This window comes from Trichechus manatus, unplaced genomic scaffold, assembly GCF_000243295.1.
Source record: "Trichechus manatus latirostris isolate Lorelei unplaced genomic scaffold, TriManLat1.0 scaffold00009, whole genome shotgun sequence".
Classification (NCBI taxonomy): domain Eukaryota; kingdom Metazoa; phylum Chordata; class Mammalia; order Sirenia; family Trichechidae; genus Trichechus; species Trichechus manatus.
Window position 1 is genome coordinate 10,220,269 of NW_004443945.1, and position 15,898 is coordinate 10,236,166.

General features: G+C 38.0%; 1 protein-coding gene across 2 annotated transcripts in view; it reads left to right on the forward strand.

The window, feature by feature from the left end:
• Nucleotides 1–15,641, forward strand: part of RSPO2 (R-spondin 2) — a 180,206-nt gene extending 164,565 nt beyond the window's left edge. For both annotated transcript variants that reach the window (XM_004370692.1, XM_012560019.1), the window contains one exon: nucleotides 15,526–15,641. In XM_004370692.1, coding sequence (XP_004370749.1) covers nucleotides 15,526–15,641 — 116 coding nt within the window. The remainder of the gene's footprint in view (nucleotides 1–15,525) is intronic.
• Nucleotides 15,642–15,898: the final 257 nt, after the last annotated feature.

Consider the following 15,898-nt stretch of genomic DNA (forward strand, 5'->3'; position numbering starts at 1 on the left):
TGTCTCCACAGAAGCCTACCTACTTCATCCAAATTTTTCGTTGTTTCTGTATTTTGTTTATAAATAACAGTAACTGAGAGAGAGGCCCTAAGTGTCATATTTTGTTTGCTCTTAGTAGGAATTATCCCCCCCCCCATTTTATGCCATAAAAATGGACAGATGAATGGATAAACAAGATGTGGTACATACATCTGATGGAATATTATTCTGCCATAAAGAGAAATGAAGTCCTGATAGATGCCACAACATGAATGAACCTTGAAAACATTATGCTGAGTGAAATTAGTCAATCACAAAAGGGACAAATATTGTATGATATCACTAATATGAAATACCTAGGATAGGAAAAGGTATAGAGATTAGAGTTTAATAGTTGTTACCAGGGGTGGGAGGGACAGGGAAAGGGGGGATCACTGTTTAGGTTGTATATAGTTTTTGCTTATTGAGATGGAAAAGTTAGCAATGGATTTTGGTAACAGTTGCACATCATGATTGATGTGATTGGTTTTATTGAATTGTACATGTGAAAAATGTTGAATTGGCAAATGTTGTGATCTTTATATTTTTACAACTATTAAAAAAAAAAAAAAACACCCTTAAAGAAGCTTTAGGATCCCTGGGGGGCGCAAAAGGTTAAGCACTCCACTTCTAGCCAAGAGGTTGGCGGTTTGAACCCACCTGATGGTGCCTCTAGAGACAGGCCTGGCGATCTGCTTCCAAAAGATCACAGCCTTGAAAACCCTATGGAGCAGTTCTCGTCTGCACAGGTGGAGTCACTATGAGTCAGAATAGACTGGACAGCAACCAACAACAACAGAGAAGTTTTGTCATTTAGTGCAAAATGTGCTATGCCAGAGTCAGAAAAATACTTTTGATTAGTTATGTCTCTAGGCTGCAAACTTTTATTCTAGGAATTTTGTACCCTTCTTGACTTTACAATTTTTAATTCCCTAGAACTTTAGCTTTATTTTTTTTAACTTGAAGTTTATTGGCCATAATCCATAAAAAAGAAATAATTTTATACTATAGGATGAGCACACATTTATGTAGAAGCAAACTGTCCTCTCGTTGATATGCCTCCATGTATTCTCTGAAGGCTATATTTTATATGCACATGCACATATGAACACACACACACACACACACGCACACGCACGCACGCACGCACCGTCTCTGTGGTATTTAAGGTAGCCTATTTGCTACTGAATCTTTCAGTAACTGAGAACTTAAAATTAAATGATGGGTTATTAAAATACAGCTGCATTTGTCTTTCAGAGAAAAACCTTGATTTATGCTAGAATCAAATTTAACTTCAATAGAACATTTAGATGATGAGTCTTGGACATTATTTTGGTGAAATTTTACATTGTTTTATAGGAAGATTTGTAGAGCACACTAATTAAAGACAGTTTAAAATATATATTTATCACTTCATATAAAGTATTAAAAATATATTTTAATCCTCTTCAACTTTTATCATCCACACATTTTGTCTGTTTTATACTAGAAGCAAAGTGATTGGAAGCAATTTCCAGAAATCTCTTAGTTCATTCCTTGTCTTCCAACTGAGTTCTGTCTAAACCACTGTCAGAAAAATGGTTACCTATGTTTTGAAAATTACTGCTCTCAGTAAGTCAGTGTCTAATTTCCCTAATAGATAAAGGAGTTATTGTGACTGTGGTAGAGCTTTGGAGCTATAGTATTACCTGTTTTTTTTTTTTTTTTAATTTGGGACTTTGTAAAACACAGAAAACAGTTCTTTTTCTAAAAGCTAATTTTGTACATATCCAGAGAGCATTGGATTCTTTTCTTTTTTCTTGGCAAAGCATTCTCTGTAGTCTTCTAATCTTTGCTGCCTTCATTTGGATTTGCTGGCTTAAATTGTCTAAATTCAAATACGAAATAGTATTTAACATGCGAAATGTACAATATAGCCCTCTGCCAGCCTTACTTCAGCTTTTGTGTTCATGACTATTTCTGTTCCTTGCTGAAGGCATAGACTTTTAACTGATCCATTTAGCTGAAGCTTCAGCACATGTCTTTAAGCTTGTCGTGCTAAGATCATGAGGTTTGGCTTTTATAACACAGTAATAAGCAATTGCCATGGAGTCAGTTCCAACTCATGGCAACCCCATGTGTGTCAGCGTAGAACTGATTTTTTGGAAGTAGATCACCAGGACTTTCTTCCAAGATACCTCTGGGTGGACTCAAACCTCCAGCCTTTTGGTTAGCAGCCAAGCACGTTAACCATTTGCACCACCCAGGAACTCCACAACACAGTAATAGCTCACTGATGATATTCTTCATACAGTTTTTCTTGTTAAACTCTAGGTAATTTCTCTCACTGAAGTTACAGGAATAATTTGAAATGCTAATCTCCTCTAGGATATTTGAATCAGTGCTCATTCATTTTAAATAATTTCTGTAACATCTTAAATTTTCTCATGTTATTATTGGTGAGCTTTTTAGGGTTTTCATGCTTCCTTCTTTAACACCTAAATTAAATAAAACTGATAAGAATATAATGGTATAAGCATGCAGATAAGTCACGCTAGGGAAACATATTGCATGTATTTATTGCGTGTGTGTTGTGTGTGCGCTATGTAAGTAGCATCTTTTGATTTTAGTTTGCCATGTATATATAACAGTCTACATATTCTTTCTGGAGAGTGAAATATCATTTTCATTTGAGGCATTAGGATGTTTGTAAAAAAATAATTAGCCATATCCTGCTATTTTAATATCTGGTACTCACAAAGATATTAGGATTCAAGATAACCCAGCTAGGTTCTACATTTAAAAAAAAAAAAAAACAAACCTTAGAAATGTGATGTTTCCTATAATCTTGAGGTATATGGAACATGTTATTTAGAATTCCTTATCAAATGTTAGTCCCCTAATTCAAATCCATTGCTGCTATTTGTGTAGTTGACAAAGATTCTACAGCGGCTTTCTTTTTGGGGCATCGTCCACAAACAGAACTCAGGGAACAAGTCCAGGCACGAGGTGGTGGTGGTGTTGTGTGTCATCTTTCGATTCATAGGACCCTCTAGGATGGAACAGAACTGCCCCATAGGGTTTCCAAGCCTGTCATCTTTATGGGAGCAGGTCACCAGGTCTTTTTACCCATGGAGCAACTGGTAGGTTCCAACTGCCAACCTTTCAGTTAGCAGCTGAGCACTTAACCACTGCGCCACTGAGGTTTCAGATAGTTTGCTTCATCTTGCAGTTTGGAAGGTAAATACACAGTAAACTTGAGAAGGATATTGCAGTTTATAGTCAGGCACTTGCACCCAGCACTAACTTCTTTATTCTGTCCGACGTTCCTTTTCTCTCCTTGTCTGTACCCTTCTCAGCAGAGCTTTATATTGTCCACTTGCAGTCTTAACTTTGCACTGAATCACCGCTGAAGCTTAAAAATAATTCTGCGCTCTCCCTCCCAGAGGGTCTCATTCAGGTGTCTGTGTATGGCGAGGGCACCTATAGTTTAAAAAGCCCCCTGGAGAATTCTGCCTCTGGCCTGTGAACTGGCTTTTGGGCACCATAGCTCTGAACCTCTTCTGACTCCCAGCTGAAAAATAAGCACCCTGTGTTTTCTTCTCTTGGGTGTTGCCACAGCCACACTGTTGATGCTGAGTTGGAACTCCTAAATGTGTTGCTTGACCCCAGGAAACTGAGGCTTTGAATGCCTTCACCCCAAGGAATAATTAATGTGAGAAATACAGGTTGTAGGCCAGGCTCATTGGGGAGCTAATGTGGCCCAGGGGAGCCCTGATACTGTGTGGGATTGGGCGGGGAGTCTGATGTCTTTCTCTAGCCTAGAGTTTACTTATTAATTTGTTTGTACAGCAGCCATTTAAATGATTATGAGATCAAAGGTGTTTTGCTGGGCACGAGGGATCCAAAGAGTATAGTGGAAAGAGTACAGATTTTAGAATCTGCCAGATGTTGGCTTGAATCACTGCCGAGCTATGTGATTTTGAGCTATTAACTTCTCTAAACCTATTCCCTCATCAGCAAAATGGAAATAATGCTTACCTTGAGAGTTCTTGTAAGAATTAGAAATAATACACAGAAGGTACCTCATATGGTGCTATAATTTATTTAGCATTTATGTGCCACGTATAGTATTTGGAACTTTACGTACATTCCTTGTTACCCCTCACAGCAACTCTGTGGTGGATACCATTGCTATTATCATTTTCCAAATGAGAAAACAGGTTTAAAGAAAGTAAGTAACCAGTCCAAGATTACTGGCTTCTAAATGGCAGCATTCTGCTTTGAATTTGGGGCCATGCTATTAACCATGCATCCTAGATATCTTCCTGGTTTAGTGTCATGTGACTCTTCCTACCCTTCCAGGCTAGACCTGGGAGTGACCCACTGGGGGATTGACCAGGCATTCATGATTCTGGTTTAGTTCACAAGGGTGGGGAAGGCATAGTGAAATCCTCTTTTGGGATTATGCAGTTGAGGCAAAAGAGACTGAGACGGATACATAAGAGAGGTTAGCCGAAAGGCCATGGAGTTTATTCAGGATCAGGCTTGCCTACATACACCATGTGAAAACTGAAGTTGAGGGCAGAAGCCAGGTAGGAGCTTAGGAAGAACAAGAGGGTTCATTTTATGATGGATGGCAAAGACCACATAGCTTTGTTTCCTGACTCAGTGTTTACATCAAGTCCAGATATCTTGCTCTAATTCCTCTTATTAGTGAGGTAAATTTGAATGAATATCTGTACTTGGTCCTAAAAGAATTCTAACTAGGACTCAGTGGCATCTATCACATTAAATTATAGCTATTTTTAAGTATTCACAAACTGTTGTTGTTATTAGTTGCCATCAAGTTGGCTCCGACTCATGGCGACGTGTAACAGAACAAGATGTTACCCGGTTCTGAGCCATCTTCATGATTGTTGGTATGTTTGAGTCCATTGTTGTGGGCATTGTGTTAATCCATCTTATTGAAGGTTTTCCTTCTTTTCATTGGTCCTCTCCTTTACAAAATATGATGTCCTTTTTTTAGCGATTGGTCTTTCCTGATGGCGTGTCCAAAGAAGGCAAGTCAAAGTCTTGCCATCTCATTTCTAAGGAACATTCTGATTGTATTTTCTTCTAAGACTCATTTGTTCATTCTTTTGGTAGCCCATGGTACTGTATGGGGGAAATCTGCTAAAATAGGCCTTTTTTAAAGTTTTAAAAAGTAAAGATGTCACTTTGATGACTAACGTGTATCTGACCCAATCCATGGTCTTTTCAGTCACCTTGTATGCGTGTGAAAGTTGGATAATGAAAAAGGAAGACAGAAGAATTGATGCGTTTGAACTGATTCACAAACTAGCAGCCAGGCTATACATACAAACATAAAATTGCAACAGAAGGTGGTAAATTTTACAATGCGGGAGGTTCAAAGTGTTACAAGGGCTCAGAGGAATGAAAGCATTCATGATCCTTTGTGGAAAACGCATCCTCTCATGTTACCCTGTGTTCACTGTCTTCGTATAAAGCCTGCCTCTTAGGTGAGCTAGGTGCACTGTAGGCTTGGACTGATAACCCACACTGATACATAGCTACCATGTAGGAACCAGTATTAACTTCCTTTTCACTTGAAAGCATGTGTTCAAGTTCCAGATAAATTGTGTTGAATCCAAATTAAATAAATGTTTGCCATATTTTGATAGTTCTAAATGTCATTTCTTGGACTTTTTTTTTTTTTTTTTCATTTAGTTAATGGTTATTGATTTAAGACCAAGAAGAAAGTATCAAAGCCTCTTGTCCTAATGAAATTATCTTAAAAGGTACCTTACATTATGAAGTCAGCTATGGAAGAACTTGAAATTCTTTTCTGGTTGTCCCGTATCTCCCAATCAAATGAAAACAGTTGTCTCATTTTCTCTGTAAAATCTGATGTTTTTCTGACTTAATTTAGGATTGCCAAATGAGCCTGATCATCTTCGGTGAATTTTTATTTATTTTGAGAAATTTAGAATATCTGCACAATGTTTGGCAGCACAGTTTGAGTACTTAATTTTTTCTACAATATTCAATTAATGTATGTAAAGCACTTACAATGCATGGTACGTAGTGGAAAATTTGGCATCTCACACTACCTAGGAAACTTTTAGATTGCATCTTACTACAGAGTAAGAAAAAAATAAGCAACGAATCAATGCAGTGTAAATTTACAGAAGTCTAAGTTACAGATAATTTGTTATTTATGCAGGGCTTAAGAGTTCATAAAGGGTTTTCACAGATACATGAGGCCAGTGAGTTTTCTCATAGGGCTTAGTCAGAGTACTGTGTTAATTGTCTTCTCATACTTCTCTTCCTTTCTTGAAAAATAACACTATAACTATGTCCTTATCCACTAACATTTAAAGCAGTGAAAGTACATAAGAAAGAAAGAAATTGAAAACCTGTGTTCAAGTTTAGTTACGTTAGTAATTAGCTGTAGAAACTTGGGTATGTTGCTCTAGCTTTTCTTTGCATCAGTTACTTCATATCTAAACCATTTTGCAAAGTTGAACCATACAAAACACAAAAAACCAAAAACTAGCTTCTGCCGAGTCAGCTCTAACTCATGGAGAGGCCCCGTGTGTAGCAGAGTAGCACTGTGCCCCATAGGGTTTTCAGTGGCCGACTTTTTTTGAAAGTAGATTACAAAGCTTTTTTTCTGAGGCACCCCTGCGTAGACTTGAACCACCAACCTTTTGGTTAGCAGCCAAGTGCATTAACTGTTTGTACCACCCAGGGACTCCTTGAACCAGAGCAGAGGACAGTAACTGTCTGGTATATTCGCTATCTCTCCACCTCCCCAACATGGCTAACTAATTGTGGTGCTGGGAGGGAGACTCCATCCGAATCCTCTGTCAGGAACCAGCACCAAACTATCAGCTTTCACATTTGGTATAGAATCCATGTGCACTCTCTGGAGCAGAAGATAGCAAAGGTCATCTTTAGTTTTACAACTTTATCCTTCCAAATAAGAGACCCAAGAAAAGAACCTGTTCTTTGTAGGTAGTGCATGTTAATTTCCCCATAAAAAATGGCAATCTGGGTTTGTAAGCAATGCTTTTTTTCTCTAAATCACTCTTTAAATGATGGATTCATCTTACTTTTCTTTCCTTTTCTCACTAGCCCCCCTCACCTTCAAATATCTTCTTAGCAGCAGTACAAGTCTGTTTTTCCTTGTGCTGCACTTGGGTCTTGTTACTCTTGGGTCCACTACAAAGCTTACCTTTGGCTAGAAAGAAAAAAAAATGCCTCCTATTGGGGTTAAAAAAGAGTATTTAAAAAGTTAAATCCCAAAAGCTCCTCTGTATTTTTTTTTAACCAGATAGTCTCTTAACATTAAAAGCGAATTATTGCCCCCTTGTGGTAGAATTATGTGTTTATTTTCTCACGAGAATAAAATTGTGGGGAATATTATTTTATAATGGAGTCCTGATTTCACAATGGTTAAAGCGCTTGGCTGCTAACCAAAGTCAGCAGTTTGAACTCACCTGCAGCTTCTCAGGAGAAAAGACCTAGAGATCTGCTCCTGTAATGATTACAGCCTAGGAAACCATATGGGGCTGCTCTGCTCTATCCTGGAGGGTCACTATGAGTCAGAAATGACACCACCACCACCATTTTTTTTCTTATATGGAGTGAAACTTTCTCTGTCCTTTCAAATCAAATGTACTTATGAGAAGAACTTCAGATGGTTTTGAACTGACCTGTCCTTGTTTATTCTCACCTGTCTTAAACTCCTTAGAATCCTGTTGTTGAACTGATTTCGATTTTTTTTCTTCCCTTGTTTGAGGTATCAGATATCTAAGAGCTTAAGTTAAGCAAGTCTACTGGAGTGCCCAACATTATATGAAGCAAACCCACATCTCATTCTGACTATCTTGCTGTAGTCCTTATTGCCTCAAGTGAGTTGGCAGGGGCTACAGAATATCTTATTGCTCCTTAAAAAGTCATGTTATACAAACCAGTATGTGTATTAATTGTTTAATGAGAAACCAGTTTGCTCTGTAAACCTTACCTAAAGCACAATAAAAAAATTAGAGTATAAAAAAATCATGTTATACACTTGAAGAACAATAATGAGGAAATTTTGAAGTGCCACATGGTTGAAATCTTAATGGCGGTTTAATTCATAAAGGTTTAAGTCATCAGGATTAGCTTTTCTTCAATGTTCATCATTTTGAATATGAAACAGGGTTTCAAAACCAAACTGGACTTCCTGTCAACAAAATAGGTAACACACCTCTTGCCTAATAGAATGTCTTATGTAAGAAAGTTGAGATGTCTGAAAGATAAACCAGTACATACCATTCTTTTTACCATAAGAACGTGACAAACTTTAGAACAACAGTAACACGCAGTCGGTGGCTTTCCATTCCGTCAAATTGACTTATTGAATTCATTTTTTTACAAATTTGCATAAATCTTTATAGGTACTAAATATTCTGAATTTGTGATATTCTGAATGATTTTATGTTTAGATGTTTAAAGAAGTTCATTTTGTCTGTTATTTTTTATTTTGGACAGTTGTCACTCCCTACCAATAGCCTTGTAAGAAAAGCAGTTACTTGACAATTCTTTCCAGATTGTCTAGGTAGGTTTTTAAAGCAGAATGTGCTCTTCTATAAAGATGAAAGAACTCAAGGACCGCTTGGATGTTTTTCAGATGTTATTGTTTGAAATTCAGGATGCCAAGTGAGCTGCCCTCAGTAGGTGGCTTGTGGTTACCTTTCAACACTATAACCATTTATTAATTTGTCTCTGGATTATTCTTTTTCTCAAAATTTGATCACAGCCATCAGACAACCACTGAAAGCATAGATGTTGCTGGTCCTTGCCAAAAAAGCTATCTATTTGTGAAATGTTTTTAGTGAGAAGAAGGGATGTATTTCTAAAAAGCCAGATGGGTGCTACTAAAAATGCTACTTAGGGAACTTTCATTCATTTTGTTCTCTCTAGCTTCTCTCTTCTCGGACTCCCCAACTGATGTGAATAAATAACCATCCATGTGTGTTATTCTGAACTATTAGTGCAGATTTTTATCTTAGACTACACATACTGTAGTAGATCATAGTCGTGTTCATCATATTCATCATGTTCGTCACAATATGCCTACTTGGATTCCTTTCTCGATAAGAGAAGCTTTATGAACTAACAACCATTCGAATGTCTGAAGTGTTTAGGTCAGTAGTTCTTAAACGTTTATATCTTAGATCCAGTAACCATTGATAACTCCACTAAAGAACGGGCTTACCACCGCAGTAGGAATGCTTTTGTATTATGGGCTTTTTATTATACCCATTTATGATAAGTTGTAAGGACGTGCTGTAGTAGTACTCTTGGGAATAAAGTTAATGGCTATGGCTTTAAAATACAAAATTCTTCAGTTAGTAGTTGAAAACACACTTTACTGCATCAGTAATCATAAAACATAAAGAGGTTATGAAAAATTATAGTAGGACATTTAGGTAAGTTACAGATTTTCTTTCAGTATTATAGTAAACATCTCTATGGTAAATCTTTGTCCGTGTTTAGATTATTTTCCTAGGATAGTTTCCTAGATCTGAGACAAAAGTTCGGAATATTTTTAAATGCTTTCATACACATTGCCAAATGGCTCTTCAGAAAGGCTGTGCCAATTTCATATTTTCGTAACACATCCCAGTGCATTTCACCACGTTCTCATCAGCTTTAAGTATTTTCACGTTTAAGGATCTTTGCAATGGCGTCTCATCATATTTGGCAATTTTAAGAGTAAGTGAAATTTACTTGCTTAAATATGTTTATTAGCTGTTTTTATTTCCTTCATGAATTGTATTTAGGTCTTTTGTCTGTTTTTATATGAGCTTTTTAAATATTTTAGGGATCAGCTGGCATTTCTCCAGAGACTCATTAATCCCTGTTAAATAAATAAATCTCTGTTGTACTTACTCTTGGGCAAACTCAAGGTGCCTATATGAGAACAAGAAATAGCCCAGTTGCTATTCATCGTCTGCTCTCAGTCCCTGGGACATCAGAGGTGGCAACAGCCTTTTAGTTCTGCCTCCGAAATGTCCTCAGCTATATGGCGAGATTTGCCAGGCCTGTGGTTACACAGGCTTTTTGTCTTTCAGTTTTTGCTGCTTTGGAGGATGACTGAATCTCTCCATGATGAAGCCTAGGTTTCAAGTCAGAGCATTACAAACATATCCTTAAAATTTGGTAAAAATTGGTCTTGGTTTCAGGTGTGGCCATGACAAAGGTGATTACAGTTGATTACATTTGTCCTAGGCTTACTTAAGTTTGTTTCCCTAGTTATTCTCCCGGCTTCCCTGTTGTTGTTAGCGGCCATTGAGTCAGCTGCAACTCCTTGTGACCTTATGGACAACAGAACGAAAGGCTACCCGTTCCTGCATCGTCCTCACCGTTTACCAGCCTTCTCAAGTCCATCACCGCAGTTGTGCCAGTGCATCACGCTGACGACCTCCCCGGCTGGCCCTCTGCTTCACCACGTGTCATGGCCTCCTCTAGCGATTGATCCCTCCTGATGATGCGTCCGAAGCAAACATGTCAGACCATGTTCTCTTGTGATCCATAAGGTTTTCATTGGCTAATTTTTAAAAGTAGATCACCAGGCCTTTCTTTCTAATCTGTCTCAGTCTGGAAGCTCCACTGAAACCCGCCCACCATGGCTGACCCTCCTGGTATTTGAAATACCGGTGGCATAGCTTCCAGCACCATAGCAAGACCCAGGCCACCACAGTATGACAAACTGACAGAGGAGTGATGGCCCCAGTTCCCTAGCCTTGATAAAAGGCTTAGAAACTTTTATCTTTTTTTTATAATCACAGCTACTGAATTTTTTCTGTAATTTTTTCCCATTGTATTTAACTTTCGAAAGTCTTTGTCAAAACAAATAGCAATCATTACAGAAATCCTAGACAGCATCTGTGCCTTACTGGTGGGTGTACGAGAACCATTGTTCCAACAAAAAGACTGACCTAAACTAGCAAGAGAAATAGGCGTCTGGAGATCTTCCTCGAGTTTGGGAACATATGAAAGAATGAAATCAGCATCTGACTGGCAGTGGAGTCAGTATTTGCACAGCTTTGTGTAATTTGTGAGTCTACCTGTTATCTTGGTTCAAAATAATCTCCCCTATTTCTGATTCTAATAGCAGTAACCCACAGCTGGGCCTTAGAAGTATTTCTCTAAGGGGCCGTTCACTTTTCTCTGTAGAAGAGTTGATAGGTTATCCTGTTGGACAGTTTCCACATGTGTGCAAGTCAATATAATTATGTTGGTTAGAGGGGCTTTGTTAATATCTTTCTGAGTTCGTTGATTCTGATAATAATCTTGTCTTGCCCATGACATCTTACCCATCTTCCTTTCATCCTGGGAGCACAACTTTTTCACAAAGTGTTTTGTCACTTTATAGTGAAAGATGACTGTAGCATCTTCATTCTATAAATGTAGAAACTGAGAGTTACAAGTTTAATGCCTTACCAGACATCTCAGTTACAGGACGTTGCCTACCTACCAGATTTCCTTCCTCCCAGATGAGGACTTTCTCCCCTAAACCACACTGCCTTCCTTGAAACTGTATATAATATTGGGTCAAGTCCTTTTCTTGCATCCATGTAACAGCCGTGATGAGATCTGCTCCAAAGACCAGTTGCTACCTGATCATTAAGAGATTCACTCAGTAGTATTGTCCAGGCCATTGTATTCTTAAAGCACTCAGGATAAATATGTATAGAATTTGTCATTAGAGTTGAGCATGCCTGGGGGCTGACAATCTCTGCATAAAACTCAAAATCTTTTTCTGCTGCTCTTGGGCAGTATATTTTCCAAGTCTTCTCTTGTGAGCTAAAAAGTAAGAAAGTTAAATCCATGAGTTGAACTGCTCTTTGGGTGACTGCATCATACCTGTCTTTAAATTCTTCCTGTACAGGTAAATGTGCTTGAGAATGGGAAATAGTCTGAAAGTCTAGAAGTCATTCTCTGCATCTTATATCCACAGTGGGGCACATGGCTAAGCACTCTACTACTGGCCTAAAGGTTGGCAGTTTGAACCCTCTCAGAGGTGCCTTGGAAGATAGGCCTGGCAATCTGCTTCCGAAAGGTCACAACCTTGAAAACCGTATGGAGCAGTTCTACTCTGCACACATGGGGTCGCATGAGTCTGAATCAATTCGATGGCAACTAATCCACAGGTGTAAGGAAGTTAAGTGAAAACATAAATTTGCATGCTTATATGCTCAGTATTTTTCAAGCGGATAGATAAGAACAGAGATATATATTTTTTACTAGCTTTAATCTTACTAATTTTTTTTCTTAAGTTTGAAAATCTTTTGAAGAAAATGTCTAAGACTTTCTGTATCTTATATTTTACCATTCTTTTAATTCTTTGATTTGGGCTTACAGTCAGAACAACCTACTATAGACCACAAAATAGTTGCCATTAATTTAGACCTGTCCATGGTTGAAGCTTGGCTACTCCTCTTAACTCTTTGGTATTTGCAGCATATCCTACATGAGAATTCTGACTCACCAAAAGCAAAACCAACCAACCAATCAGTAGCAAAGAGACTTCTGGAGAAACTCTTTTGGAATTGTGATTAAACAAACAAACAAAACCCAAACCCATTGCCATTAAGTCATTCCGACTCATAGTGACCCTAGAAGACAGAGCAGAACTGCCCCATAGGATTTCCAAGGCTTTAAATCCTTACAGAAACAAACTACCACATCTTCCTCCTACAGAGCAGCTGGTGGGTTCAAACAGCCAACATTTCGGTTAGCAGTCGAGCACTTTAACCGCTGTGCCACCAGGGCTCCTTGTAGAAATTGTAAAATATCTCTAGTTGGAACTGATACCGTATAACTTACTGCCAAAGAAATAATCCTACAATTTGAAAAATTATTTTATATAAATAAATTTTCAGAGTATTTGGCCACGTTACAAACTGTTTTATGAAAATATTGAGTAACTTGCCTATTACACAATATTATGTCAACCAGAAAACCCAAAGACCATTTAATATTGACAATTACATCAGAATCACATGTTAGATAAATGACACCAAATTGACCCTCTCTGAGAATGAGAGTTTCCAGTCATTTAGCATAGATTTGCTGTGAGTGAAAACTAGTATACATTTAACTTTCAATTCCATAATTTACATGAAGAATTGAAATTGTGCATGTGGAAAGCTTTCTTTAAATTACATATGCTCCATATATTTTAGCAGAGATATTTTAAAATTTAGTAATGTTAGCATTATTTTTCCATTCACTTAATTTCAATTTGCTTTTAAATTCCAAGCTTTAAATAAATTAAATGTAAACCCAATGAATTTTTAAAAGATAGTGAGCAGTGATTTTTTTGAACTAATTTAGAACTAAGAAAAACATGTTCATAAAACTTTATAATTGAAACTTCTTTTTAAATATGCCATTTTGTGTTAAGTATTTCATCACTCTGCCCTTATTAGGTGTGTCTCATCACTAAATATAATGTTTCTAAAGAGTTGTAACTTTACAGCTGCTTTGATTAATGATGGCTTGGACTAAGATTTCATTGGGTAGGATTAACTAGGTTTAAAGATGGCAAAATGCCATTATAACATTAATGCCAAAATTTAATGAGAACCAGAAGTTAACTTCAAGGACCCTTATAACTCAATATGGGGGCATGATCATGTTCACATTATATTAATGTCATGTCTTATTAAAAATAAGTTACTCTTTTTTATCTTTTTTTTTTGTGGTAAAGATTTTTACTCAGCAAACATTTATTGAATATGGACCATGTGCCAACCACTGTGCTACGGTTGTGAGGAGTGAGATTTTCCATCCTCAGACAAGTCGGACCTTTTCTGATCAGTAAGAGCAGAAATGAGAAACACCTCTCTTATTTAGAAATCTTATGGCCTACCTCACTCTCATTTCCCCAAGGCACCTATCTCCAGCTAACCTCTCGTCTGTTTTTTATTTCTTGTATCAGCCACCTTCTCCATTGCTTGGATTGAAAAGCTGGCCAGCTGTGCCCCTATAATGAAAGGAGCTGGGATATTGAGTTTGCAGGTGTGGGAAGGATGGAGGACATGGGTTAGAACTTAATGTTCTATTTGTGGTACTGATTGCTGCGGTGTCTAGTAGCTATACCTCACAGGCATAGCTACTAAAGTTTTCTAGAACTACATGATAAAATCAGAAGTAGTACAAGTAGGAGAGGAAGAACTGCTGACAGTAGGATTCTTTCCAGTCTTCTGAGGAAGACTCATCCTATACTGAAGGTTGATGGTGGTGACTTGCCTTCTCTAAAATTCAGGTACCTTTAAAGCCCTTCCCAGTTCTAAAATTCTATGACGTATATATGTTTTGGAGCCCTGGTGGCGCAGTGGTTAAGAGATTGGCTGCTGACCAAAAGGTCGGCAGTTCAAATCCACCAGCCGCTCCTTGGAAACCCTATGGAGCAGTTCTACTCTCTCCTATAGGGTCACTATGAGTCAGAATCAACTCAACAGCAACGGGTTTGGATCCCCCCTCCCCAATATGTTTGGAATCTAAAGAGAACAGTCGGCCTAAAACAGATGACTTAGGTTCCTTATTATTTTTTTCTCAAAATCTTACGTATACATACTTGGGAAGATCATTGAGGACTTACGAAGTAAGACTATAAACCATCACCATAAGAAGTCAGAGGTAAAAATCAGCAGAGGCGAAGGGAAAACTGCATCCCAAAACTCCTAGTGGAGAAAAACCTCCACTATCTAGCTTATGATTCTGGGCTTCCCAGTGGCTATAGCAAAGAGGAGAAACAAGATAACTTGGTATGATTGTTTAGCAAAACACATGCTACCAGTTCATCAGAACAAGCAAGCATTTTTCTTGCTCGCAGTTAATAAGAACGATTTGTGCGGGGGATTTGTGTAAGAAGCCATAAGCCACATAATGAATCAAGTCCTCATGAATTTTCATAGGAAATAAAGAAGTATTCCACATATGTCATTTCATATATTGGCCTTTGGAGAACACTGAGGGAACAATGTTAAAAGCAAGACTTTTTTTCTACCATGAGGCAGGGAGAGGGGAGTTTGAAACTTCTGGTATATTTACTGCAGATAGATGGCTTATTTTCTTTTGACTCACTGACATGTGGAGCAGTAGAAAGGTGTAAAGATGTCTAGTAAAGGGTAGCGTTGTTAAAAGTAGGACGGGATAAATGGAATTTTTGTGGCAGGATGATATTTGCAAGACTGATCAGGCTGCTGGGAAGTTTTTAAATATGCCAGTTCCCTGTAACAGGAAGATCAGTCTCTATTTTAAACAGCATATCCAATTTAGAAAATTATTATTATTCCGTCAAAATTAATGTGAACGATTTTCTCTTTGAGGCTGCTTTTTCCATAGGTGATGTTTTCCAGATGGGCTTTGTGTAAAACTCTCCATGTTTCGTGTTTTCTTTCACAGAAAAAGAGCCTGTTCTGACATCTCTTCATTTCTTTCTCCCTTTGCCACCCGTTGCAGGAAAGAGAACACCAAAAGCAAAGGAGAAGAGGAACAAGAAGAAGAAGAGGAAGCTGATAGAAAGAGTCCAGGAGCAACACAGTGTCTTCCTAGCTACAGACAGAGCTAACCAGTAAAATAAGAGACCCTCTTGATGGAATTGGGGAGGGGGGATTGTTTTTGCAAAAGTGCACAAAGCTACTTTCCACTCCTGCACACTGGTGTGTACAGCATTTGTGCTGCTTCACCCAGTCTTTGTTCCCAGTGACATTGTGAAAGGAAGAGCCACTAGCGTGGTCTCTGTGTTATTTATACGTTGATTTGGATCTGGAGACCATGGAGGCAGGAGCTGGTTGACCTGAGTCAGTGGAATCACACATCAGTGCACAGCATG